The following is a 26,804-nucleotide window of genomic DNA, read 5'->3' as shown; positions in this document are numbered from 1 at the left end:
AGTGTAGGGAGTTGGGGAAGAGGTCTTGTGCAGTGAGTACAGGGAGTTGGGGAAGAGGTCTTGTGCAGTGAGTATAGGGAGTTGGGGAAGAGGTCTTGTGCAGTGAGTATAGGGAGTTGGGGAAGAGGTCTTGTGCAGTGAGAACAGGGAGTTGGGGAAGAGGTCTTGTGCAGTGAGTATAGGGAGTCGGGGAAGAGGTCTTGTGCAGTGAGTATAGGGAGTTGGGGAAGAGGTCTTGCGCAGTGAGTATAGGGAGTTGGGGAAGAGGTCTTGTGCAGTGAGTATAGGGAGTTGGGGAAGAGGTCTTGTGCAGTGAGTATAGGGAGTTGGGGAAGAGGTCTTGTGCAGTGAGTATAGGGAGTTGGGGAAGAGGTCTTGTGCAGTGAGTATGGGGAGTTGGGGAAGAGGTCTTGTGCAGTGAGTATGGGGAGTTGGGGAAGAGGTCTTGTGCAGTGAGTATAGGGAGTTGGGGAAGAGGTCTTGTGCAGTGAGTATGGGGAGTTGGGGAAGAGGTCTTGTGCAGTGAGTATGGGGAGTCGGGGAAGAGGTCTTGTGCAGTGAGTATGGGGAGTCGGGGAAGAGGTCTTGTGCAGTGAGTATGGGGAGTTGGGGGAAGAGGTCTTGTGCAGTGAGTATAGGGAGTTGGGGAAGAGGTCTTGTGCAGTGAGTATGGGGAGTCGGGGAAGAGGTCTTGTGCAGTGAGTATAGGGAGTTGGGGGAAGAGGTCTTGTGCAGTGAGTATAGGGAGTTGGGGAAGAGGTCTTGTGCAGTGAGTATGGGGAGTTGGGGAAGAGGTCTTGTGCAGTGAGTGTAGGGTGTTGGGGAAGAGGTCGTGCAGTGAGTATAGGGAGTTGGGGAAGAGGTCTTGTGCAGTGAGTATAGGGAATCGGGGAAGAGGTCTTGTGCAGTGAGTATAGGGAGTTGGGGAAGAGGTCTTGTGCAGTGAGTATAGGGAGTCGGGGAAGAGGTCTTGTGCAGTGAGTATAGGGAATCGGGGAAGAGGTCTTGTGCAGTGAGTATAGGGAGTTGGGGAAGAGGTCTTGTGCAGTGAGTATAGGGAGTCGGGGAAGAGGTCTTGTGCAGTGAGTATAGGGAATCGGGGAAGAGGTCTTGTGCAGTGAGTATAGGGAGTTGGGGAAGAGGTCTTGTGCAGTGAGTATAGGGAGTCGGGGAAGAGGTCTTGTGCAGTGAGTATAGGGAATCGGGGAAGAGGTCTTGTGCAGTGAGTATAGGGAGTTGGGGAAGAGGTCTTGTGCAGTGAGTATAGGGAGTTGGGGAAGAGGTCTTGCGCAGTGAGTATAGGGAGTTGGGGAAGAGGTCTTGCGCAGTGAGTATGGGGAGTTGGGGAAGAGGCTGAAGAGCAGGACCTCCAAGGTAGCAATCTCTCCACGTGTGGCTCAATCTGTGGAACCTACGTCCTTTACAGAAATACAAAGTGCTGGTTAGGATGCTTCTAACACGTGCATCTCTGGTCATTCTATTACACAAGGACATGAAGGCACTGGAGAAGGTAGGGAAGAGGATGACCAGGAAGCTGCCTGGATTCGGGACAAACGTGGATTGTATTCTGAGGCTGAGGGGGAGACCAGATCATGGTTTATAAAGTTTCGGCAAGGGAGATAATCTGAATCTTCCTCCCACTCTGCCAAGGTATGAGTGTCAAATGGTAGATGACATGAAAGTGTGGGAAGGTTTATGAGGCAAGCCTGTTTCCTTTCAAGTACAGAAGGTGGTGCTGGAATGTGTTGCCAGGGCTCGTGGCACACATGACAGCCTTGTTTAAGAGGCTGTTTGAGAAGCACAAAAGGTGGGAGTAAAGGGAACAGAGGGAGGAGGCCACTCACCATTTTTCTCTTTTGCACTACGTATATCCCTCAGTGTAATTTATTGTATATTATGTATTGAACTGCAAGAACAACAAGTACCATGACATACAGGACTGTGCAAATGTCTTAGGTGCATATATTCTTAGCTAGGGTGCCTGACCTTTGCACAGGTCTGCATTTATCGACGTGGAGCGGAGAGCGAGTTTGTCAATCTGGTGGGAGCAAAGGACTTTGGGAAGGGCGAGGGTGGAGCGCCGTGGGACAGGTGGCAGAGGAGGAGTGCCAGGCGTGGGTAGGGTGCAGACACACCCAGCCCTGATACACCAGGTAAGGTAATTGGTTTATTGATCATTACAGAATCTCTCTCTGGCACTTCCCGCTCCCTCCCCTCTCCTTTCCCCAACCATGATTCCCTTCTCCCTATCCCCTTCCCACTCTCAGTCCACAATAGAGACCCAGATCAGAATCGGGTTTATCATCGCTCATGGGTCATGAATTTGTTTTTCTCTGCGGTGGCAGTACAGTGCAGTACATAAAATCGCTACAGTACTGTGCAAAAGTCATATATATGCCAAAGTACTGACAGTGGACCTGTTCCCCTCTCGCTGTGAAACAGAGACACCTCGAGAGAGAGCCTGTGGGATGTCGAATACTGGGTGAAACGAGTAGACTTTGGGGTAACTGCAAGTCTGTGTCTTTGCTGTTGCTTTGCTGCACGCTCGAGTGCTCGGTGGTGGGTGCCGATGCTTTTTTTTGCTGGGGGGTGGGAGGATCGTTGCTTGCTGTTGCTTACGCGCGAGAGGGAGGAGCTGGGGGGGGGGACTTTGGGGTTCTAACATTTAACTGTCATTCGTTCTTTGGGGCACTCCTCTGTTTTTGTGGACGGTTGTGAAGAAAAAGCATTTCAGGATGTATATTGTATACATTTCTCTGATATAAATGTACTTTTGCTAACGCTCACTTTTTCAGATATCTCCAAATCCGACACTTTATCGCTCCTTTAATTCCTAACTTTCCTGAAATGCCTGCGAAAAATGCTATGGACCTATTTCTTTCCATTAATCCACTAGGTAAAGGTTTAATATCAATTATCCGAGATAAACTAGCAGCCTCACGACGGGCCCCTGTGGATAAAATTAAAATGGCCTGGGAGCAGGATTTAAATATCTCCTTATCCGAGGAGAGCTGGGACTCAGTTCTCAAATCGGTTAACTCAACCTCTCTTTGTGCTCGCCATTGCCTTTTACAGTTTAAGATTGTTCATAGAGCCCATATGTCTAAATCTAAACTATCTCGATTCTACCCTGGCATTAGCCCGCTTTGTGATAAATGCAAGAGAGGCGTGGCCTCTCTCATCCATATGTACTGGCTCTGTCCTAGCTTGGAGAAATTCTGGAAAGATGTCTTCACTACATTATCGGGTATTCTGAATCAGCACCTAGAACCAAACCCCTTAATTGCTCTGTTCGGTTTTTGGGGCGAGACAGATTTATGTCTGGGTCCGACCAAATGCCGAATACTATCCTTTGCCTCTCTCCTGGCTAGACACTTGATCCTCCTTAGATGGAGAGATGTTGCCCCGCCCACTCATGCGCAATGGCTTAACGACATTATGGCCTGCTTGGACCACGAAAAAATTCATTATTCAGTTCTCAATTCGGATCTAAAGTTCCATAAGGTCTGGGGACCTTTTATCGAGTACTTTCATAACCTTCCTCTTGACTAGGGTTTTTTTTTCTTTTTTTTTTCTTCTTTTCGGTCCCTTGCTTTCAGCTCCCTTTTTTTTCTGGTAGTAGGCATTATTATCCTCTGTTGCTAAGTGTATTCACAGTCTGGGAGTTTGACTGTCCTGACCTATACTCTTTATACTGTGTTGTGGTCGGTCTGGAGTTGTTGTTTTTTATCTTGTATTGTGGGGCTTGGGGAGGACACTAAGCTTACTTGTCTTTAATTTAGGTGCTTTTTTGTTAAATTCTCTTCCTTTGTAACATATTGTTATTGTATGCTTAATTTTGCACTGTATTAATGCTCCTCATTGGGATTTGGGGTTTTTAATTTGTAAAATGTTTTGAAAAACTAATTAAAAAAATGTAAATAAATAAATAAATAAATGTACTTTTGAAACCTTTGTTCCTGCACTGTACTGGTCTATGATCACTCTGGTTAGACTATATTCTCTGGTGGTGGATTGTGAGGAGTTCATCTTTACACTTGTCGACTGTGGCCTCGAAAGTAACTGAAGTGGCTGCAGGAGCTTTGATTACAGCTGTGGGAAAACTCTCCGCGACACTGCGGGAACAGCCTCGGGAACGTGGAAGTTAGTCGGACACGGGTGCTGACTGGTGATAATTGACTGGGTATGGAGAGAAGGCAGGTACAGGGTTCTGAGTTGGATGATCAGCCATGATCATACTGAATGGCGGTGCAGGCTCGAAGGGCCGAATGGCCTACTCCTGCACCTATTTTCTATGTTTCTACGATTGATTCCGAATTGGTGGCTCCAGGTGATGCTGTGTGTTGATCCAAACGGCACAGGAAAGGATGTAAAAGTAGAGTGTTCGGTAGCTCTTTGAGGTCACAAACAGCGCCACGGATGGTGCGGAAGGTGTGCCGCAGTAAGAGGGGCCCTTGCGCGTCTAGATAGGCATTTTCACGCTTCTCTACTCTGTCCTAGCAAACACAATTTTGCAGATCCAAGTAGATGATTAGTGCCTGCGTCTTTCTGTCTCAGAGAGTCAGATCTAAGAAGTTATTGTTATAACGAAACAGGTAGCCACTATAAAACAATGGGATTAATTCCCCAGAGTTTATTCCTTAACCAACATTTAAAAAAAAGATCGACTCTCAGTCTCCCAGCACCACACTGACACTGCAAGATGGCGAGATCGCAGACTTTTATTCCGATGCTCGGAAGTGCCAGCGATCTAGTACCCAGCCTGCCCGCTAATCCGGCGTGCGAGTTGGAGGGCTGGAACTCGAGTGGGGTGAGGCCAGAGCAGGGTCTGGACCTCGGACAGGATGTACAACTGGAGTCCAGGTCTCTAATGCCAGGAGTAAGGAACGTGGGGGGGCCAGTCTGTGACCAGAAGGAATGTATATTTCCCTGTTTTAAACTCACCAGGGTCACTTGGAAAATAACACCACTTTGTAAAAAGGAAGGAAAAACATTTGGGCGTTAATAGGCGTAACATTCAATAACCCAGAAAATCTATTAGTTGGACAACGTCCAGGGACAAAACACAGAGGGAATTAAGGTTTACTGGGAAAAGGTGGCGCTGAATCCATGGCTGGCCATGATCTCATTGAATGGCGGAGCAGGCTCGACAGGCTAGATAGAGCCACAGAAAACTACAGCACAGAAACAGGCCATTTGGCCCATCTAGCCTCTGCTGAACTGTTTTTCTGCCTAGTCCCGTCGACCTGTACTCGCACCGTAGCTCTCCCATCCACGTACCCGATCTAAATTCCCCTTAAATGCTGAAATCAAACCCACATCCTCCGGTTCCACCACCCTCTGAATGAAGAAAGTGGCTGACGTGTGCTCAGAGTTTGTTTTGCTCTCATATTCTATGACACGCTGCACCCACTGGTCCCGGAAGGCCTGTAACAGGGGTTCGCAACCTTCTTGATGTCGGAGGCCAATGCCATGAGTCGAGGGTCTCTGGGGCCCAGGTTGGGAACCCCTGGTCTACACAGAGACAGCGGACTTCACGTGCTTCCCCTCTCCAGGCAGACGGACCCAGACAGTCCGAGCCAACTGCCTCCCCGGGAGCAGAAGCAACACCACCACAAAGATCATGAGACTGTGGTACCAGGATTATTGGGGTTTCTGTAATGAGACCAGGGCCAGTTTGTGTCTTCACAACCACCCACGACCCTCGGCTGTGGTCTGAGGGAGAGAGAATGGTAATCGACAGAACTCTTAACTGGAAGTCACATGCTTCCAGCCTTCCTGAATTAGGGGGTGAAATTGAAACTCCTGTCACACATTTCAGGAAAAGCATGGCAAAGTTTCCTGTTAACAGCAGTCAACAGGATAAAAGATTAAAAGATGTTTTAATAGCACAGCAGAATGAGAGTGAAAGAGAGTGGGGGGGGTGAGAGAGAGTGAGAATGAGAGAGAGGGAGGGGAGGGAGAGAGAGAGAGAGAGAGAGGGGAGAGAGAGAATGAATGAGAGAGTGAGAGTAAGGAGAGAGGGAGTGGGAGAGAGGGAGGGAGAGAGGGAGAAAGATAGAGAGAGATGGAGAAGGGGAGAGAGGGAGAAAGGGAGAGGGAGAGAGAAAGAGAGAGATGCAGAGGGAGAGGGAGAGGGAGGGAGAGAGAGTAAGAAAGAATGAGTGAGAGACCAGCGCAGAGTGGGCCTTTACCTTGGCTAGCCGTGCCCTTTTGAGAGAGCGAGGGGGAGAGAGGGAGAGAGATGGAGAGGGAGGGAGAGCGAGAGGGAGAGAGAGTAAGAAAGAATGAGTGAGAGACCAGCGCAGAGTGGGCCTTTACCTTGGCTAGCCGCGCCCTTTTGAGAGAGCGAGGGGGAGAGAGGGAGAGAGATGGAGAGGGAGAGAGAGTAAGAAAGAATGAGTGAGAGACCAGCGCAGAGTGGGCCTTTACCTTGGCTAGCCGCGCCCTTTTGAGAGAGCGAGGGGGAGAGAGGGAGAGAGATAGAGAGAGATGGAGAGGGAGAGAGAGTAAGAAAGAATGAGTGAGAGACCAGCGCAGAGTGGGCCTTTACCTTGGCTAGCCGCGCCCTTTTGAGAGAGCGAGGGGGAGAGAGGGAGAGAGATAGAGAGAGATGGAGAGGGAGAGAGAGTAAGAAAGAATGAGTGAGAGACCAGCGCAGAGTGGGCCTTTACCTTGGCTAGCCGCGCCCTTTTGAGAGAGCGAGGGGGAGAGAGGGACAGAGATAGAGAGAGATGGAGAGGGAGAGAGATAGAGAGAGATGGAGAGGGAGAGAGAGTAAGAAAGAATGAGTGAGAGACCAGCACAGAGTGGGCCTTTACCTTGGCTAGCCGTGCCCTTTTGATCAGGTCATTTAGCTTCCTCAGGGCTGCGTTCCTCGGCAGGCTCTGAATGTCCTTGAACAAATCCTGCTCCTCCGCCTCAAAGAGTTTTCTGTTTTCTGCGATGAGGAGCGGCTGGGACCAGAAGGAGCCAATGTACACCCGGATCACCTCGGGTGTGTTGATGATCTTGCCCAGGGACCACATGAGGGCCCCGTAGACCCTCATCAGCTGCTGCGTGTGGATCTGGTCGGCCTTGTTCAGCACCACCCGGATCTTGTCCTCGTGGTTCTTCATGGCCTTGATCACCTCAGAGAACTCGTCGGAGATGTCCAGCTTGTGGGCATCGAACAGCAGGATGATGCGGTCGACGCGCTCCGCGAACCACTCCAGGACGGCCGCAAAGTCATAGCCTGCAAGGGAAGCACAAGCAGGTTACCCTTGGGTGCCCTCACAGAATACCAAGGGGGCAGAAACTCAGGTGGGTCTACAGCCAGAGTGCCTGAGTATTTCCTGTTTGGTTCACGGAACTGTGCACGTCTTGGATTCACATAAAAAATTCTGCGAAGCGAAGATGCTTTCAAAAATAATGAATCGAAAAGTTTCTAAATACAGGTGGCCCCCGCTTTTCAAACGTTCACTTTACGACAGCTCGCTGTTACGAAAGACCTACATTCGTACCTGTTTTCGCTAACCAAAGAGGATTTTCGCTTTTATGAGAAAAAGACGCCCACTTTATACATGTGTTTACCCCGAGAAAGACTACCATGACCGTGAAGCCTTGTGTGGGCAGTTGTTTGCGTATGCATGTACGTGCCGATTTTTCCCCCTCCAAATCGATTTTGGCTCGCTGTCTTCCCGATTCTGATAAGTGAAACTACACCATACATACAATATTTCTGCTTTATATAGGCTGTATATTTATCATATCATTCCTGCTTTTACTTTATGTTCGTATTTTTTTAGGTTTTATGTGCTATTTGGTTTGATTTGGTCGGTTATTTTTTGGGTCTGGGAACACTCAAATATATTCCCCATATAAATTAATGGTAATTGCTTCTTCGCTTTACGACATTTCGGCTTACAAACGGTTTCATAGGAACGCTCTACCTTCAGATGGGGGGGGGGGGGGGAACCTGTATCAAAAAAAGACTATGGAGAGCAGTAAACATTAAAAGAAACTAAATCAAATGGAGGGTTATGGGCTGACAGCAGGTCGGTGGGACTAGGTGAGAGTAAACGTTCAGCACGGACTAGAAGGGCCAAGATGGCCTGTTTCCGTGCTGTTATTGTTATATTAACATTTGGTGTGACTACCCTTTGCCTTTAGTTCTCTTAGGTACACTGTTGTGCAGTTTTATAAGAAAATCCACTGACAGGCTGTTCCAAGCATCTTGGAGAACTTGCTACAGTCCTTCTGCAGACTTTAGCTGTCTCGCTTGCTTCTGTCTCTCCAGACGGCCTCGATGATGTTGAGATCAGGGCTCGGTGGAAGCCCTAACATCTGAAACCACATTAAAAAAAATCTAGAGTGCCTGAGATTTCTGTACAGTTCTGCAGACTCAACAGATCGAACACGTACAGCACACAGCATAGGAACAGGTCACTCAGCCCACAACACAGAGCCCTACAAATTAAGTTAGCAATCAATTAAATAGATAATTAGGACGTCACGGGAGCACAGTGGTTAGAGTAATGCTTTACAGTACCGGCGACCCGGGTTCAATTCCCACTGCTGCCCGTGAGGAGTTTGTATGTTCTCTCCGTGACCGCGTGGGTTTCCTCCGGGTGCTCCGGTTTCCTCCCAGATCCCTAAGATGTACGGGTCAGTAGGCTGATTGGTCACTTGGTGTAATCGGGCTCATTGGCCAGTTACCATGCTGTATCTCTGAATTAATCAAATGGTCAACTGAACTAACCCAGTGGGCTGACACAATGCCCATACGCCTCTATTTTCCTCACATTCGCCAGCCTGTCTAAATGTCTTTCTCTTCTTTTTCAATCCTTTTTATTGAATTTTTTCAAAAACTGATACATAACAGTCATAATAGTACAAAGGGAGTGAGATTACACTGTTGGCAGTTAACAAATGAGTAAAAACTATAGGTAACACCATATAATAGACCTCCCAAACCCTAGATATAAACAGGATACAAGAGGAAAAAATGGGGAAAAAACCCCAAATTGAAAAATCAAAAACAAAATAAACTGAAGTAAACGCAACTAAACCTAAACTTAAAAAAAGTAGCAAGCTTGGCTATTCCATTACATCAAGAAGAATTATTAGTGTCATCAACTCCGCTCCTCTACTCAAATTAATGAATAATATAAAGGAATCGGAAAAGGTCCCTAATGTATCTGTCTCCACCCCAGTACATTCCAGCCTCTCTGCAAAAACTTGCCCCTCACATCTCTTTTGAACTTAACACCTCTCAACCTGCCTGCACACCCTCTGACATTTCAACCTCGTGAAAAAGATACTGTCCACTCTATCAGTGCCTCTGGTAATCTGACAAAACTTTATTGGATCTCCCCCCAGGCCCCGCTGCTCCGGAGAAAGCAGCCCGAGTGTGTCCACCCTCTAGGTAGAGCACGTGCCCTCTAATCCAGGCAGTGTCCTGATAAAACACAAACAAGAGGAACTGCAGATGCTGGAAATCCGAGCAACGCACAGAAAACGCTGGAGGAACCCAGCAGGCCAGGCAGCATCGATGGAAAAGAGTACAGTCGGGACGAAACCCTTCTGCACCCTCGGCATTCTTGCTAAAATGAGGCGGTCAGAACTCCAAAGCTCCAGAAAATGGCCTAACGAGAGCTGCGACGCAACTTCCTGACTTTAGAATTCAAATCAATGAAAAAATTATACTATCAGCTCCAGGCCCCCCACCCCTTGGTGTTGGGTTTATTTATCGCATGTACATCGAAACATAATTCTGCCATGAATTATCCCAAGCCCAGCTGTGAAGAAAGTACTTGGGCGAGCTGCTATGGGCAGCCTATGCCCCAGTAGGGGTGTTGGCTTAAGAAGGCTTTGAAGCGTCTGGTTTAGGTGGCACCACTGAAGTTGGGCAATATCTTACTGGTAGTTCAAAAGGTGAGAAAGATGACTGAAAGCATCTTTAATAACACTTTTCACTAAGTGAATTGTGGTAAACTAACACCGCAGACAATGAGGAGGCATGCAGAGTCGAAGATAACTCGAGGGATCAGCCGTGCTGGTGAGTTGCAAAGTCAGGGTATAACGTGTTCCAGGCAGTTTTGGAGACGGTGTTGCTGTCGAAGTTGCAGTGAGCAACTTGGAGAGGTTGAGAACAGCTCCCGGCCGGGCAGCGTGGTCTAGGCCTGGAACGTATCGCTGGTCGGTGGGGGACAGGCCCAGCGCGTATTGCTGCGACAGGGCCTGGTTCCCGGTGTGCAGAGACGATTTAAACGCCAGCTCAAATAGACTGGAAAGACAGAGTGTCAGGCCCATTGCTCCTCAGCGTTGAAGCTGTGAGATTGCTCCCGCTGCTACGTGCTTCATGTCTGAAATTCGCGTTAATGTGATGAACTGAGTCAGAGGCTTTGGGCCTTCTCTGGGGTTTTGGGTCTATGGACTCAATTTGGTTCAGAATGCTGTTGTGTGCAAGATTTGTGTTTTTTTCCCTCTTTCTCTGTGCATTGGGGTTTTTTTTTAAATTGAGTTTTTTCGGGTTTCTTGCTTTGTGGCTGTGTGTAGGCAGACAAATCTCAAGGTTGCGTAATTCATACATACCTTGATAATAAAGGTACTTTGATTCCTTTGAAGCATACAGGGAATTCGTGTTAACCGCAGTCCGAAAAGTTTGCAAGTTGGAAATGCGGACTTCCCCAGAAGATTCCCTCGACCCAGCCAAGCCAGAAAATCCACCCAGTTGTTTGTGCGTGCATGTCATACAGAGGTCAGGCTTTCGTAAACCGAGGAGGACCTTCAATTGAAGTGATCGGAGGAAATATGGGGGGGGGGGGGGGGGGGGGGGTTTACACAGTGGTGAGTGAGTGAAACTGCTGGGGGTGGTGATAGAAGCAGGTATGTTAGGGACATTTAAGAAACTCTTAGATACAGATATGAACGGGGTGTCACAGTAGCACGGTGGTTAACATAACGCTATTACAACCCGGGGCATCGAAGTTCAGAGTTCAATTCCGACACTGCCTGTGAGGAATTTGCACATTCACCCCATGATTACGTGGGTCTCCCCGGGTACTCTGGTTTCCTCCTACATTCCAAAGACATAACAGTTAGTAGGTTAATTGGTCATTGTAAAATTCCTGTTCGTTCATAATCTGCTGTGCCGTGTGACGTGGGCAATCGTGGTGACCATGATTGTTCTTGGCTTATTTTTCTACAGAAGTGATTTGCCATTGCCTTCTTCTGGGTCAGTGTCTTTACAAGACGGGTGACCCCTTCCCATCCCCCAGTCATTATCAATACTCTTCAGAGAATGTCTGCCTGGCGTCAGTGGTCGCATAACCACTTGTGATCTGCACCGGCTGCTCACACGACCGTCCACCAACTGCTCCCATGGCTTCTCATGACCCTGATCGGGTGGCTAAGCAGGGTCTACACCTCGCCCAAGGGTGACCTGCAGGCTAGCGGAGGGGAGGAGCACCTCACACCTCCTCTGGTGGAAACGTATCTTTAACCCGCCACCTGTGGTTAGGCTAGAGTTATACGGGCACAGCTCATGGGTCCAAAAATGCCTGTATCTCTAAATAGCTGACTAGAAATAGAGGGTGGTGGGAGAGAAGGGTTATATTGATACTGAGATTCGTTAGGAGGCAAGCACAACATTGCCGGTCGAAGGGCTGTAGTGTCTAATAATTTGTGATTTCTGACCTGTGACTCGTAGAAGTATTTGGTGCAACAAACCCAAAACACTGGAGGAAGTCAGCAGGCCAGACAGAAAAGCGTCAGCTGTCGGTGTTTCAGGACTGGTGAAAGATCTCAGCTCGAGACCGGCCATTCTTTTCCACGGATGCTGCCTGGCCTGCTGAGGTCCTCCAGCATTTTGTGTGTGCTGCTTTGGAATTCCAGCAGCCTCTGCAGATTTCCCTGTGTCTGTGAAAAGTATTTGGTTATTACTTGATAGGGTTCGGAAGGGACATCCAACAGTCTCAAGGGCCTGCGGGACAGGCATCACCCAGTCCCCAGGGTGGCTGATTAATGGAGTGTTTGTCAGGAGCCCAGTGTCGTCTCCACGTCCACTTACAAGATTCTGCACCCACGAGGCGCCCATGGCTGCGGTGAAGAGAGAGGGTGTAAATTTGAAATTATAGTGCTCTAACCCGCACTTCCGGAACTGAGCCACTGCAGTTTCCTGTGGTGCATTTCAGGAAACATATGGCAGAATTTAGTGAAGAGTTGGGCAATCTATACAACGTCTGGCCCAGGGAACCTCCCCACACCAACCCACTGCGCTCAACAGCAGCAACCTCTTGCTTTGAGCTACTGCAATGCTCCAGTTCCCCCTGCGCAATCCGGATTCTTGCACATCAGCCTGTTGTTAGGTCATGAAGCAAGGGATTTCTTCTCAACAGCGAAGGTAACGTCAGCATCGAGGGATTTGGTGATGGCAGGCACCCAGGATTTAGTGTACGACTCAAATACGTCAGAGATTAAAGTACATTTATTCTGAAAGTATGTTTAAATTCTACAACCTTGAGATTCATCTACTTACAGGAAACCACAAGAGACTTGGAGGACCCCAATTAAAACAAAGACCAACACTCAATGCACAGAGAGAGAAAACAAAATGCAAATCGTGCAAACAATAAGAGCAAGCAGCAGCAGTCAGAACGAAACCCAGTCAATAGAATGCGCAGCCCAGAGGAGCCGGAGTGTCAGCTCATCCCGCAATGGGGCAAATCGCGTGAAGCTTGCAGACACGCAGTCTGGGGCAGAGAGCAGAACCGGCCCGGCCCTCGCCTTCCGGTGAGGCGTCTCAGACAGATCAGGCCCGCTCCGTCTCGGGTTGGGGTGGAGAGGCTGTGAAGGCCTCACGAGTTAGCACCACTGAAGCTGGTTACTTGGAACCCCTATGAGCGCTTTTCGTAGCTTTTGGGGCTTCTGGTATGAAGAGGCATGGTTACAAAAGGTGGGATTATTGTTAGCCTAAATCTTATCTTTATAGAGTTTGCAGCATGGGGACAGGCCCTTCAGCCCAACTTGCCTATGCTATCAAGGCACCTACCTGAGCTGGTCCCATTTGCCTGCATTTGGCCCACATCCCTCTAAACTAGGGGTACACGGACCCCTCGGTTAACGTTGGGGACACCTGCTCTACATTGGTCCTATCCACGAACCTGCCCAATGCACTTGAACGGTATATTTCAGCTCACCTCCACAACTTCCCCTGGCAGCCTGCCTCACCTGCAAAACTGCTACTGCATCCGGCACTCCCGACGGGGCCTCCGTTACGTTGGCGAGACCCGTCGTAAGTTGGGGGGACTCGCTTCGTGGAGCACCTCTGTGCCAACGGGGCTTCCCAGTGGCCAAACGTTTTCATTCTGATTCCCATTTCTCATTCCGACGTGTCGATCCACCACCGACCCTCGGGGTGGAGGAGCAACACCTTATATTCCACCGGGGTAGCCTCCAACCTGCTGGCATGAATATCAATTTCTCCTTCTGGTAAACTAATCTATCCCCTCTGCACCCCCCACTCCCACTCTTCTATTCCCCACCCTGACCTTTCACTTCTTCTCACCTATCACTTCCTCCGGGTCCCCTCCTCCTTCCCTTTCTCCTATGGTCCACTCTCCTCTCCTGTCAGATTCCTTCCTCTCCAGCCCTTCACCCTTCCCACCCGCCTGGCTTCACCTATCACCTTCCAGCTAGCCTCCTTCCCCTCTTTTCTCTGGCTTCCTCCTTCAGAAGGCTCTCGGCCCGAAACGTCGACTGTACTCATTTCCATAGATGCTGCCTGGCCTGCTGAGTTCCTCCAGCACTTTGTGTGTGTTGCTCTGGATCTCCAGCATCTGCAGACTTTCTTGTTTTGTTCCTCTTTTGAAGTCTTTCCTCTCGCCTTAAGCCCACGCCCACTAGCTTTAGTCTCCCTTACCCTGCGGAAAAGACCGACCAGCGTCCTTTCATAATGCTATTACAGTGCCAGAGAACCAGGTTCAATTCCGCTACTGTCCATAAGGAGTTTGCACGTTTTCATACTGTTTTTCCTAGGTGCACCAGTTTCCTCCCACAGTCCAAAAAGATGGATGGGTTAGCAGGTTAATTGTTTACAGTTCTGGTCACCGAATTATAAGAAAGATGTCAACAAAATAGAGAGAGTACAGAGGAGATTTACTAGAATGTTACCTGGGTTTCAGCACCTAAGTTACAGAGAAAGGTTGAACAAATTAGGTCTTTATTCTTTGGAGCGTAGAAGGTTGAGGGGGGACTTGATAGAGGCATTTAGAATTATGAGGGGGTAGATAGAGTTGACGTGGATAGGCTTTTTCCATTGAGAGTAGAGGAGATTCAAACAAGAGGACATGAGTTGAGAGTTAGGGGGCAAAAGTTTAAGGGTAACACGAGGGGGTATTTCTTTACTCAGAGAGTGGTAGCTGTGTGGAACGAGCTTCCAGTGGAAGTGGTAGAGGCAGATTCGATATTGTCATTTAAAGTAAAATTGGATAGGTATATGGACAGGAAAGGAATGGAGGGTTATGGGCTGAGTGCGGGCCAGTGGGACTAGGTGAGAGTAAGCGTTCGGCACGGACTAGAAGGGCCGAGATGGCCTGTTTCCGTGCTGTAATTGTTATATGGTTATATTATAATTGGGAGCATCGGTGGTGTGGGCTCATTGGCCAGAAGGGCCCATATCTCTAAATGAATAAAATATACCCCTCAATGTTACCAAAGGAGGTGTAAGGTGCTCCTTCTCTCCACTAGCCTGCGGGTCCCACTTGGGCAAGGAGTAACACCTGCTTAGCCCCCCCCCCCCCACCCCACCGATCAGGGTCACGTGAAGCCACAGAAGCTGATGGTAGATGGTTGCATGGTGCAGGCCACAAGTCCTGGTTGGACGACCACTGACTCTGAAGATCATTGATAATGGCTGGGGGTGGGCACCCACCTTGTAAAGGCCCCGGCCCCAAAAGAGGCAACGGCAAATCACCACTGTGGAAAAATTTGCCAAGAACAATCACAGTCAGGGAAGGACCACAATCGCCCAGCGTCATTCAAATCGGCACACGGCGAACGTATGAGCCTCAAGTAAGGGAGGAGAGCAACTCTGAATAGGGGTGTGAAAAACAATTACCAAGAATTCTGCATGGTTTCAAGTCCCAGCTCCAGCTCAGACACAGCTTACCCCATAGCAGTTCCTGTTCCACATGGTTCTCTATTTTCCTCCACTTCATTTCCTTGCCAACTTAACTTTGATTATTCCTCTTTTGCACAGTTTTTAAAAAACATTGTAATCGCATTGTGCTGCACGATTTCACCACAAAACCATCATCAAGCAACACCCCCCCCCCCACCCCCATGCCCAGGCCGTGCTCTCTTCTCACTGCTACCATCAGAAAGAAGGTACAGGGACCTCAGGTCCCACACCAGCAGGTTCAGGAACAGTTATTACTCTCCAACCATCAGGCTCCTGAACCAGAGTGGATAACTTCACTCACCTCAACGCCAAACTGATTCTGCAACCTATAGTCTCACTTCCAGTAACTCTACAGTTCATGCTCCCAGTACTATTTACTTATCAGTGTCTTTTTGTATTTGCAAAGTTTGTCTTCTGGCAGTTTGAAAATCTTTGTGTATGGGTTTTCACCGATTCTATAATACTTCTTCATTCTACCCTGAAGGTTTGCAAGAAAACTAACCTCCGGGTAGTATATGGTGGCTTTGATAATAAATTCACTTTGAACTTTGAGTACATCAGTCATAATAACCCAGTTCTGATTCAGATCCATCCGACTTGAAATCTGATAGGGATGATTTAAGTCTGATGTAGCAGTATTTCAGTGGAGTAAGGGAAATTACAGTGGTGTGAGAGAGGAGCTGGCCAAAGTAAATTGGAAGGAGCTGCTGCAGAGACGTCAGCAGAGCAGCAGTTGTCTGTGTTTTTGGGAAAAATGAGGAAGGTGCAGGACACGTGTATTCCAAAGTGAAGAAATACTCAGATGGTAAAATAGTACAACCGTGGCTGACAAGGGAAGTCAAAGTTATTGTAAAAGTAAGGGCATACAACAAAGCAAACATTAGTGGGAAGATAGAGGATTGAGAAGTTTTTAAGAACCTACAGAGCAACTAAAAAAATCATTAGAAAGGAAAAGATGAAATATGAAAGCAAGCTCACAAATAATATCAAAGTGGTTAGTAAATGTTATTTCAAGTACGTTAAAAATAAAAGGGAAATGAGAGTGGATTATAGGACCACTAGAAAATGAGGCAAGAGGAATAATAACGGGAGACAAGGAGATGACTGACAAACTACCGTAGATGTCGGATTATAAGTCGCTACTTTTTTCCCACATTTTGAACAGCTTTGAACACTGCGGCCTTTACTACGGTGCGGCTAATGCATGATTTTTTTTCATGCCGCCAAAAACATTTTGCCTCGTAACAGTAGACCAATAAAATTGATGAGTAGTTCACAGAGGTCCAATGAAATTGTACGATAAATCAAGCGCACTTTCACAATTAAATTATTGTAAATCAGTCATTTGTACTCACCCTCATCAACATGGAAAACACTCGAAGAAAAGCATTGTGCTGCCTTTATGGCAGTTATTTAGTTTATAATATTTTCGCTTAGTAATTCATTTGTTAGTTAAAGTTAGAAGTGTTTTAACTATATTTGTTTTCTGTACTACATCCCGGGATGCTATGACGTCACACCCGGTTTCGCCGCGTCTTGTGGGAAATACAGGTTTGCGATAAACGGGAAGGCGGGGGGCGAGCGGCTGAGCCAAAACGCTGCTTTTAAGTTAAAGGCGATCAATAACCTTTCCTGGTAGGCTGCAGTATATATATTTTTTACCAGTCGTTAGGAGATATTGGAATGTTGTTCAGTAAAAAAGTATACGCAACGTATATTTAAAAGTAGCCGCGTTACAGGCACGGTTCGAAAAAAAGCATTAGGCTTTACAATTCAACTGCCAGGACTTAAGAACTTTTTTTAAAGCTATTATTAATGCTTTTTGAGTTAGTGATTTAGATGCATATCATATTATTACTGAGTTAAGTATTATATGTAATGAGTTTTTGCTACAACAAGTGTATGGGACATTGGAAAAAAATGTTGAATTTCCCCATGGGGATGAATAAAGTATCTATCTATCTATTTGCAATATGTATTTGTTTATGTTACCATATGGATTTAATTAAAAGTTAAAAAATCCTCACGTGTAATATCTTTCTGTGTAAATATCTCATATTACAACGTGGGACACCTGCGGCCAAAAATCCGGTGCGGCTTGTACAAGTACAAAATTGATTTTATTTCTAAAATTAGAGCCAGCGGCTTTTAATCAGGTGCGCTCTGTAGTGCGGAATCTACGGTAGGTGAGTATTTTGTGCCACCCTTCACTGTGGAAGACACTGACAGTATGAAGGAAGAGAAATGGGTGCAGTTACTGTTACAAGAGAAAAGGTGCACAAAAAACTGAAAGACCAAAAGGTACATAAGTCACCCGGACTAGAGGAACTGCACCCCAGGGTTCTGAAAGAGGTAGTGTAAGAGATTGTGGTGGCATTAGAAATGATCTTTCTAATTCAACCTGTGACAGATGTCATTCTGATGTTGCTTCATTGACTCATATGTTCTGGTCTTGTCCTTGTTTACAAAATTATTGGAAAGATATTTTTAATATTATTTCAAAAGTTTTAAATATCAATTTCCAACCGCATCCTTTTACTGAAATTTTCGGTTTACCAATGATGGATAATAACCGTTTATCCGCTTCATCTCAACGAATGATTGCATTTGTTACATTAATGGCTAGAAGATCTATTTTACTGAATTGGAAAGAAATTAATCCTCCAACTGTATTTCAGTGATTTTCTCAAACTATCTCTTGTTTGAGTTTAGAAAAAATTAGAAGCGTGGTTTTTGATTCTTCAGTTAAATTTGAAGAAACTTGGAGACCATTTATTCAACATTTTCATATGAGCTAAATGGTCTTTTCCTAAACCTTACTTTTATTATCCTTAATTATTTGGATGGAGGTTCGGAGTTATTGGCACTACTGTATGTATTTAACATTATATAATGGCCCATGTTGGTTAGTTTTTTTTCCCTCTTTTTTGGGGTTTTTTTCCCCTCTCTTTTTCTGTTTCTTTTACATAAATACTGTGAGTTTGGGAGGCCTTATATATTGATTATTATATATCTGATTGTCTATTTAAACTATTAATTATGTATTCTCAAACGCTTTGTATTCATATTTCATCTATGTTTTTCTTAAAATTAATAAAAAGATTTAAAAAGAAAGACAAAAAAAAAAGAAAAAGAAATGATCTTTCAAAAAACATTGGACCTTGGTATGGTGCCAGAGGACTGGAACATTGCAAATATCACTTCACTCTTTAAGAAAGGAGGAAGGCAGCAGAAAGGAAATTATAGAGCAGTTAGCCTGACCTCAGTGGTTGGAAAGATGGCAGTGTCAATTGTTAAAGATGAGATATTGGAGTACTTGGTGACACAGGACAAGATAGTACAAAGTCAGCATGATTTCCTTCAGGGAACGTCCTGCCTGACAAACCTGTTGGGAGTTCTTTGAGGAGATTACAAGTAAGATAAATAACAGGGATGCAGTGGATTGTATATTTGGACTTGCAGAAGGCCTTTGACAAGGTGCCACACGAGGTCGCTTACCAAGCTAAGAGCCCATGGTATTACAGGAAATTTACTAACATGGTTAGAGCATTGGCTGATTGGTAGGAGGCAGTGAGTGGGAATAAAAGGATCCTTTTCTGGTTGGCTGCCAGTGACTAATGGTGGTCTGCAGGGGTCAATGTTGGAACCAATTCTTTTTATACTGTATATAAATGATTTAGATGAAGGAATAGATGACTTTGTTGCCAAGTTTGCAGATGATAAGATTGGTGGAGGGGCAGGTAGTGTTGAGGAAACAGGTAGGATGCAGAAGGACTCAGACAGATTAGGAGAATGGGCCAGAAAGTGGCAAATGAAAAACAATGTTGGAAAATGCACGGTCATGCACTTTGGTAGTAGAAATAAATGTGTGGACTATTTTCTAAACGGGGAGAAAATCCAGAAATCTGAGATACAGAGGGACTTGGGAGTCCATGTGCAGATCACCCTAAAGGTGAACTTGCAGGTAGAGTCTGTGGTGAGGAAGGCAAATTCATTTCAAGAGGTCTAGAAGACCAGAGCAAGGATGTGATGCTGAGGCTTTATAAGGCACTGGTGAGGCCTCATCTTCAGTATTGTAAACAGTTTTGGGCCCCTCACCTTAAGAAGAGATGTGCTGGCATCTGAGATGGTGCAGAGGAGGTTCACAAGGATGATTCCAGGAATGAAAGGGTTATCATACGAGGAACGTTTGATGGCTCTGGATGTGTACTCGCAGGAATTTAGAAGGATGAAAGGGGATCTCATTGAATGTTGAAAGGCCGAGACAGAGTAGATGTGGAAAGGATGTTTCCCATGGTGGGAGAGTCTGGACAAGAGGGCACAGCCTCAGGATAAAAGGGTGCCCTTTCAAAACAGAGATGCAGAGAAATTTCTTTAGCCAAAGGGTGGTGAATTTGTGGAATTTATTACCCCAGGCAGCTGTGGAGGCCAGGTCATTGGGTATATTTAAGGCAGAGATTTAAGACAGGTTCTTGATTGGACACAGCATCAAAGGTTATGGGGAGAAAACTAGGAAATGGAGTTGAGGAGGAGAAAAAAAAAAGGATCAGCCATGATTGAACTGCAAAACAGTCTTGATCGGTCAGATGGCCTATGTCTTATGGTCTTATGTACACGGGGGAAAATCAGACAGACAGACATACTTTATTGATCCTGAGGGAAATAGAGTTTTGTTACAGTCGCACCAACCAAGAATAGTGTAGAAATACAGCAATATAAAACCATAAAAAATTAAATAATAATAGGTAAATTATGCCAAGTGGAAATAAGTCCAGGACCAGCCTATTGGCTCAGGGTGTCTGACACTCCGAGGGAGGAGTTGTAAAGTTTGATGGCCACAGCCAGGAATGACTTCCTATGACGCTCAGTGTTGCATCTCGGTGGAATGAGTCTCTGGCTGAATGTACTCCTGTGCCTAACCAGTACATTATGGAGTGGATGGGAGACATTGTCCAAGATGGCATGCAACTTGGACAGCATCCTCTTTCAGACACCACCGTCAGAGAGTCCAGTTCCACCCCCACAACATCACTGGCCTTACGAATGAGTAAGATCTCACCAACAACAGTTTGGGATCTAGAATTAAGTGCATCCATAACTCCACAATGATAAATCTCATTAGCTTTTCTCTTTTGTATATTGCTACTGCAAAAAAAAAAGGTCATTTCACCACAGCTTTTATACCTGGGTGTGAATGCCCATGACAATAAACTTGAACTTGTTAGAGAAGGGCTTCCCAAACCCCCAATACCAATGACCAAATGGTACAGTGTAAATATTAGCTCAACCTTTGGAACGAGTAATGTTTGTCAAATGACAAAGTGGTGCACTGCCGGACTATTCGTAGAGGATGTATTGATCTGCACAAAGAGACCAAATTTCCTCAAGTGCACCGTGGAGAGTATTCTGACTGTCTGGTTTGGGGGCTCCAATGTACAGGATTGCCAGACGCTGCAGAGGGCTGTTGACTCAGCCAGCTCCATCGCGGGCCATCAGCCAGTCCTCTTCAGAGGATCGCAGGTGGAGAGGGTCAGTAACTCTAAACTCCTGGGTGTCACTGTCTCAGAAGACCTGTCCTGGACAGTCGCAGGGCATTGCAGGGTGAGTACTCAGGATGTGCACAGCACAACTGGCAGGTGTGTTTACAGACATTTTTAAATCTCTCCCTCTGCCAGTGTAGAGTGCCCTCCTGCTTCAAAACATCCAACATTGTCCCTGTACCTAAAAAGACCAAGGTAACGTGCCTGAACGACTGGTGTCCTGTCGCACTCACCTCAATAATAAGCAAATGCTTTGAGAGACTGGTCAAGGACTACATCTGCAGCGAGATACCACCCACACTGGACCCCCTACAATTCACCTACCGACACAATAACCACTGCTCCAACACACCATCCTTACACATCTGGAGCAGTGGGATGCTTCTGTGAGAATGCTGTTCTGGGACTACAGTTCAGCATTCAACACCACAGTTCCATCCAGGCTCGACAAGACCTCGGCCTTCACCCTGCCTTGTGCAGCTGGATCCTGGACTTCCTATAAGATTGCCAGCAGGTTGTAAGAGTGGGCTCCCTCACCTCCAACCCTCTGACTCTCAATAAAGAACCCCTCAGGGCTGCATATTGAGTCCCCTCCTTTACCCCCTGTATACCCATGACTGCGTCACCACCCACAGCTCCAATCCGCTAATTAGATTTGCCGACGACACTACGTTGATTGGCCTAATCTCAAACAATAACAAGGTGGCCTACGAGGAAGAAGTCATTACCCTGACACAGTGATGTCAAGAAAACAACCTCTCCCTCAATGTTGCAAAAACACAGGAGCTGGTTGTGGATTACAGGAGGAATGGAGACAGGCTAACCCCTATTGACATCAATGGACCTGGGGTTGAGAGGGTGACCAGCATTAAGTTCCTCGGCATCCACATCACTGAGGATCTCACGTGGTCTGTACACACCGGCTGTGTGGTGAAAAAGGTACAACAGCTCCTCTTTCACCTCAGACAGTTGAAGAAGTTTGGTATGGGCCCCCAAATCCTACGAACTTTCTACAGGGGCACAATTGAGAGCATTCTGACTGGCTGAATCACTGCCTGGTATGGGAACTGTACCTCCCTCAATCGCAGGACTCTGCAGAGAGTGGTGTGGACAGCCCATGATTCAGGACATCTACAAGGACAAGTGTGTAAAAAGGGCCTGTAGGATCAATGGGGACCCAAGCCATCCCAACCACAATCTACTCCAGCTGCTACCATCCTGGAAGCGGTACCACAGCATAAAAGCCAGGACCAACAGGCTCCGGGACAGCTTCTTCCACCAGGCCATCAGACTGATGAACTCAAGCTGATTTGAGTGTACTCTATATGACATTGGCTGTTCTATTTTTTATATAAATTATTATAAATTACTATGATTGCACACTGCACATTTAGATGGAGATGTAACGTAAAGATTTTTACTCCTCATGTATGTGAAGGATGTAAGAAATAAAGTCAATTCAATTCAATATGAATGTAATTGCAAAGAACACATCAGTGCCTCTACTTCCTGAGGAGTCTGTGGAGATTCGGCATGACTTCAAAAACCTTGACCGATTTCTATGGATGAGTGGTGGAAAGTATATTGACTGGCTGCATTACAGCCTGGTTCAGGAACACCAATGCCTTTGAGTGGAAAATCCTACAAAAGGCAGTGGATTCAGCCCAGCATATCCTAATTACTGAGCACATCTACATGAAACACTGTCATACGAAAGCAGCGTCCATCATCAGAGATCCCCACTACTCAGGCCGTGCTCTCTTCTCGCTGCTGCCATCAGGTAGAAGGTACAGGAGCCTCAGGACTCGCACCACCAGGTTCAGGAACAGTTACTACCCCTCAACCATCAGGCTGCTGAACAAAAGGGGGATAACTACACTCACCTACTGATCTCACTTTAAGGCCTCTTTATCTTGCTATTTCATGCCCTCGTTATTTATTGATATTTATACATATTTACATTTCCCCAGTTTCTCGTTATGATCTTGCACTTTACCGTTTACCTGCTCAGCACTTTTCAGTAGCTTTTATTGGAGAATATGAATATTATGGAGTATAAAACTTAATGCTAAAAACTATGGTGTGTTGGTATATGCTAGGGAGAGGTGGCTGAAAGCGGTCGCCAGCTGTGAAGTTGCTGTGTAACCAAAACTGTGTGAAATGCTAAAGGACAATGATGTGTCAATATATGCTAATCAGGTATCCAATTGAATGTAGAGACAATATGTGTTAATGAAAAGTAACTCAGGGATATTTTGCTTTGAACTTGTCGACTGCGTAGTAAAGCAATGTAGAGACAATATGTGTTAATGAAAAGTAACTCAGGGATATTTTGCTTTGAACTTGTCGACTGCGTAGTAAAGCAATGTAGAGACAATATGTGTTAATGAAAAGTAACTCAGGGATATTTTGCTTTGAACTTGTCGACTGCGTAATAAAGCAATGTAGAGACAATATGTAGGGATATTTTGCTTTGAACAGGTCTGCTGTGTAATTAAAACTATATAGTCGATTAGACCGAATAAGTCAATAGGTAAAAACAATAGTAACTGTGATATGCACCGCTTGGATATGTTAATGCAGCTAAACCAGGTTTGCTTTAAAAAGCGGCTGTATCCGAGAATCGGGAGGCAGTCAGCGACCAGCTCAATGACTGTCTCAGCTTTGATTTGCAAATTAAAGTTTAACCCTTCTTGAAGAATCTTCTGCATCTCCTGGTCATTTGAAAAGCACGAAAAACCACGACACTTTTAAGTTTATTTTATTTTAATTTTTCTTTCATTTACAGATACAGCACAGTAACAGACCCTTTCCAATTCCACAAGCCCAATTATGACCAATTAACCCAGCCGGTACGTCTTTAGACTGTGGGAGGAAACCCACGCGGTCACGGGGTAACAGACAGCGCTGGAATCAACATGGGTCCCTGGCGCTAACTGATGCACTGCTGTCCATCTTATTCCAGCTCAATGCATTGTGTCATGATTTGATCTGTATCAACAGTAAGCAAGACAAACTTTTCCCTGTAACTTGGTGCATGTGACAATCATAAACCCATACCAATTATATATGTATTGAAACTTATAGTGATACAATCCTCCAGGCAGTTCATTAAACTATTTCTTCTACTCCTTATATGTCTTCTCCTTCTTTCAAATGTGGTTCTGCTACTGTTGGGAGCCCGTGACTTACAGCTTGGTGGTGTGTTTCCAGGCCGATTGAGTGATCTGACACTCTGCAGTTCAGTGAAGTATCGAGCCTGGAGACACAGTCAACTCCCGCTTCTCCCCGATCGAAGCACTGAGGGAGACTGATACCAACAAGGATGAGAGTGGAAGGCAGGCGGCTTGTTCAGCGACGGTCCCTCTCTCCCGCCACTCCGGAGAAAGGTCCCTGCATTCGAATGGTCTCTCTCCCTCTCCCTGCCTCGATGCTGCCAGAGTCCTGGGTCTCGGGGGAGGCTTAATTGATGCGACTTGTGGATTGGAGTTCACGTTACGATGTCTTTCCGGTTTCCGGTCACTCCTTTTTTATTGGAACATTGATTTCCTGAATTTCCAGTAATGCATCCGCCCCGCCTTCACCATTCCCCATTCCCTTTCCCCTCTCTCTCATCTCATCGCCTCACCTCCCTCTGGTGCTCCTCCCTCTTCCCTTTCTTCCCTTTCTTCCCTGGCCTTCAGCCCTCTCCTATCAGCCCTGTATCTCTTTCACCAATCGATTTCCCAGCTCTTTACTTCCCCTCCTCCGGTTTCACCCATCACCCTGTGCTTCTACCTCCCTCACCCCACCTTCTAACTCTGACCGATCGGTTTTTCTCTCCAGCCCTGACGAAGGGGCTCAGCCTGAATCGTCGACTGTACTCTTTTCCATAGATACCACCCGACCCGCTGAGTGCCTCACCTTTTCTTTTGGTAGCTATTTTGTGTGATTTTATTGTGTGATTTTGATTGGGACTGACTGGCAGATAATGAAGAGACGGCGCTGGGCTGGGCTGAACGGAATATGCCCGGACTCTTTCGATGATTTTGTGGTTTGGTGTTTTACACTGTGCTCTCTGTTTGTGAGATTTGTTCTTTCCGCATTGGTGGGGGGGAGGGGGTTTTGACTTTTTTCTTTGAATGGATTCCAAGGTTTTGTTTCGTGGCTGTCTGTGCGGAAGATGAATCGCAGGGTTGTATACCACATAAATACTTTGAAAATAAATGTACTTTGAATCTCCTGTACTGCCGCCACTAATCAAATTTCATGGCCTCAGTCAGATTCAGAGTCAGGCCAATCAATATAATAAGTACTTTATTGATCCCGAGTGAGAAGTTTTATTGTACACAAGGAGAAAATTTCGCCAACAGCAGGTGGGATCTGGGATTTAAGTGTATTCCGTAACTCTGCAATGTTATTCACTTAACATATGAAAATCTCACTGGTCACCATTCCACCAAGGCAAAGCATTGGAAACATCTGGGGCTGACTTGTTTCCCGGAGAGTGCTTAACCTCAAAATGTTCTAATCTGGTCTCCCAGCTGACAGCTTGCAAGGGACGTGACGCAGCCACGCTGAGTCAGACTAAGCCTCGGTACACGGGGGCAGTAATGACTCATCCCTGGATTCCTTGCTGAGAGGGCCGTGATCTAAGTCTGTGTATTGCATCAGGAACAGCCCAAGCACAAACACTGCCGCAGAAATCTAAGACGGGACTCAGTGAGTTCACGCACAAGTTCCCCTTCTCAAATGTTGAGGAAGTGATGTCTGATCAGGGAGGGTTGCCCCATAGATGAGATGCTTGCCCGATATTCGACTTGGTTAATAGCAGTGTGCTGAGGAAGGCAATCGATGCCACTCTGTGTGGAGGGTGCAACACCAGCAGATGGGCAAGTCCAAATCTCGGACGGTGGCTGGAGTGGGGAGGCAATATCCGGGCTGGCACCGGGACGAGACTACAGGTTGGTTAGGCCATAGCTGCTGTATGGTGTGCAGTTCTTGGTGGCATTTCTCGACACCCTGTTCCAGATTTCATAAGATATAGGAGCAGAATTAGGCCATTTAGCCCATCGTTTCTACTCTCCCATACAATCGTAGCTGCGATTAACCCCAACCCCATTCTCCTGCCTTCTCCCCATAACCTAAAACTTCCTTAGCCACCAAGAACAGACAAGGTTGAGCAAGCTTGGGCTTCTCTCTTTGGAGCGAAGGAGGATGAGAGGTGACTATATAGGAGTATACAAAATGATTAGAGGCACGATAATGGTAAAAAAACTGAGTGGCTAGCCAGAGACCTTTTCCCCCAGGGGCGGAAATGGTTAACACACGGGGTTGGGGGGGGGGGGCGGGGGATGTCAGAGGTAGTTCTTTTTTAATATACAGAGTGCGAGGAGGACCCTGCTGGGGGTGTGATAGAGGCAGATACTGGGGGTACTTTAGAAACTTTTTGATAGACATGTGATGCTAGAAAAAAGGAGGGCTAAGTGGGAGGAAAGAGTTAGATTGATCTTAGTGTAGGTTAAAAGGCTGGCATAACAAAAGGTTGGTGAAGGGCCTGTCCTGTCAGTCGTGTTCTGTGTTCTAATCTTGTCTTGACAACACCCAATGACTTGGCCTCCACAGCTGCCTGTGTCAACAAGTTCGTCGCACTTTGGCTGAAGAAATTCCAGCTCATCTCCATTTTAAAGGGAGCAGAGAAGGGAGGGAATGTTTCAGTTACGAGGAAAGACTGGGCTTATTTTCCGTCAGACAGGAGGGAAGCTGATTGAGGCATAGGGTGGAGAGCAAGAAACTTCCTTCCAAGGTGAATTGTGTGCAAGACCAGAAGGAACTGAGTTTTAAAGTGCAAAGCAAGAGGACACAAGGAAGACATTTTTCTCACCTTGAGGAGGATTGGAATTTACCTCAGTATCATATCAAAAAATCAAATCAGGTTTAAATATCATTCAAACCATATACAGATACAGCTGAACGAGACAGCATTCCTCTGGGTCCAAGGTGCAAAACATTGAAAATAGCAAGCATACATTAAAAAAGAATTCAAAATATCAAGCAAAGGGATGATCACTCGAGAAAAAGGATATAGTCCACAACAGTGACAATATCCAAAAATCGATGCT

At 46.3% G+C, this 26,804-nt stretch overlaps 1 protein-coding gene across 1 annotated transcript in view; it reads right to left on the bottom strand.

Annotated features, from left to right (window-relative positions):
• Positions 1 to 26,804, bottom strand: part of LOC140717676 (EH domain-containing protein 1) — a 103,798-nt gene that overhangs the window by 10,856 nt on the left and 66,138 nt on the right. The window contains exon 3 of the mRNA XM_073031314.1: positions 6,822 to 7,234. Within this exon, the coding sequence (XP_072887415.1) occupies positions 6,822 to 7,234 (413 nt within the window). The remainder of the gene's footprint in view (positions 1 to 6,821; positions 7,235 to 26,804) is intronic.

The sequence above is a fragment of the Hemitrygon akajei genome, chromosome 28 (assembly GCF_048418815.1).
Source record: "Hemitrygon akajei chromosome 28, sHemAka1.3, whole genome shotgun sequence".
NCBI classification, from domain to species: domain Eukaryota; kingdom Metazoa; phylum Chordata; class Chondrichthyes; order Myliobatiformes; family Dasyatidae; genus Hemitrygon; species Hemitrygon akajei.
This window is presented reverse-complemented; position numbering and strand designations above follow the sequence as displayed.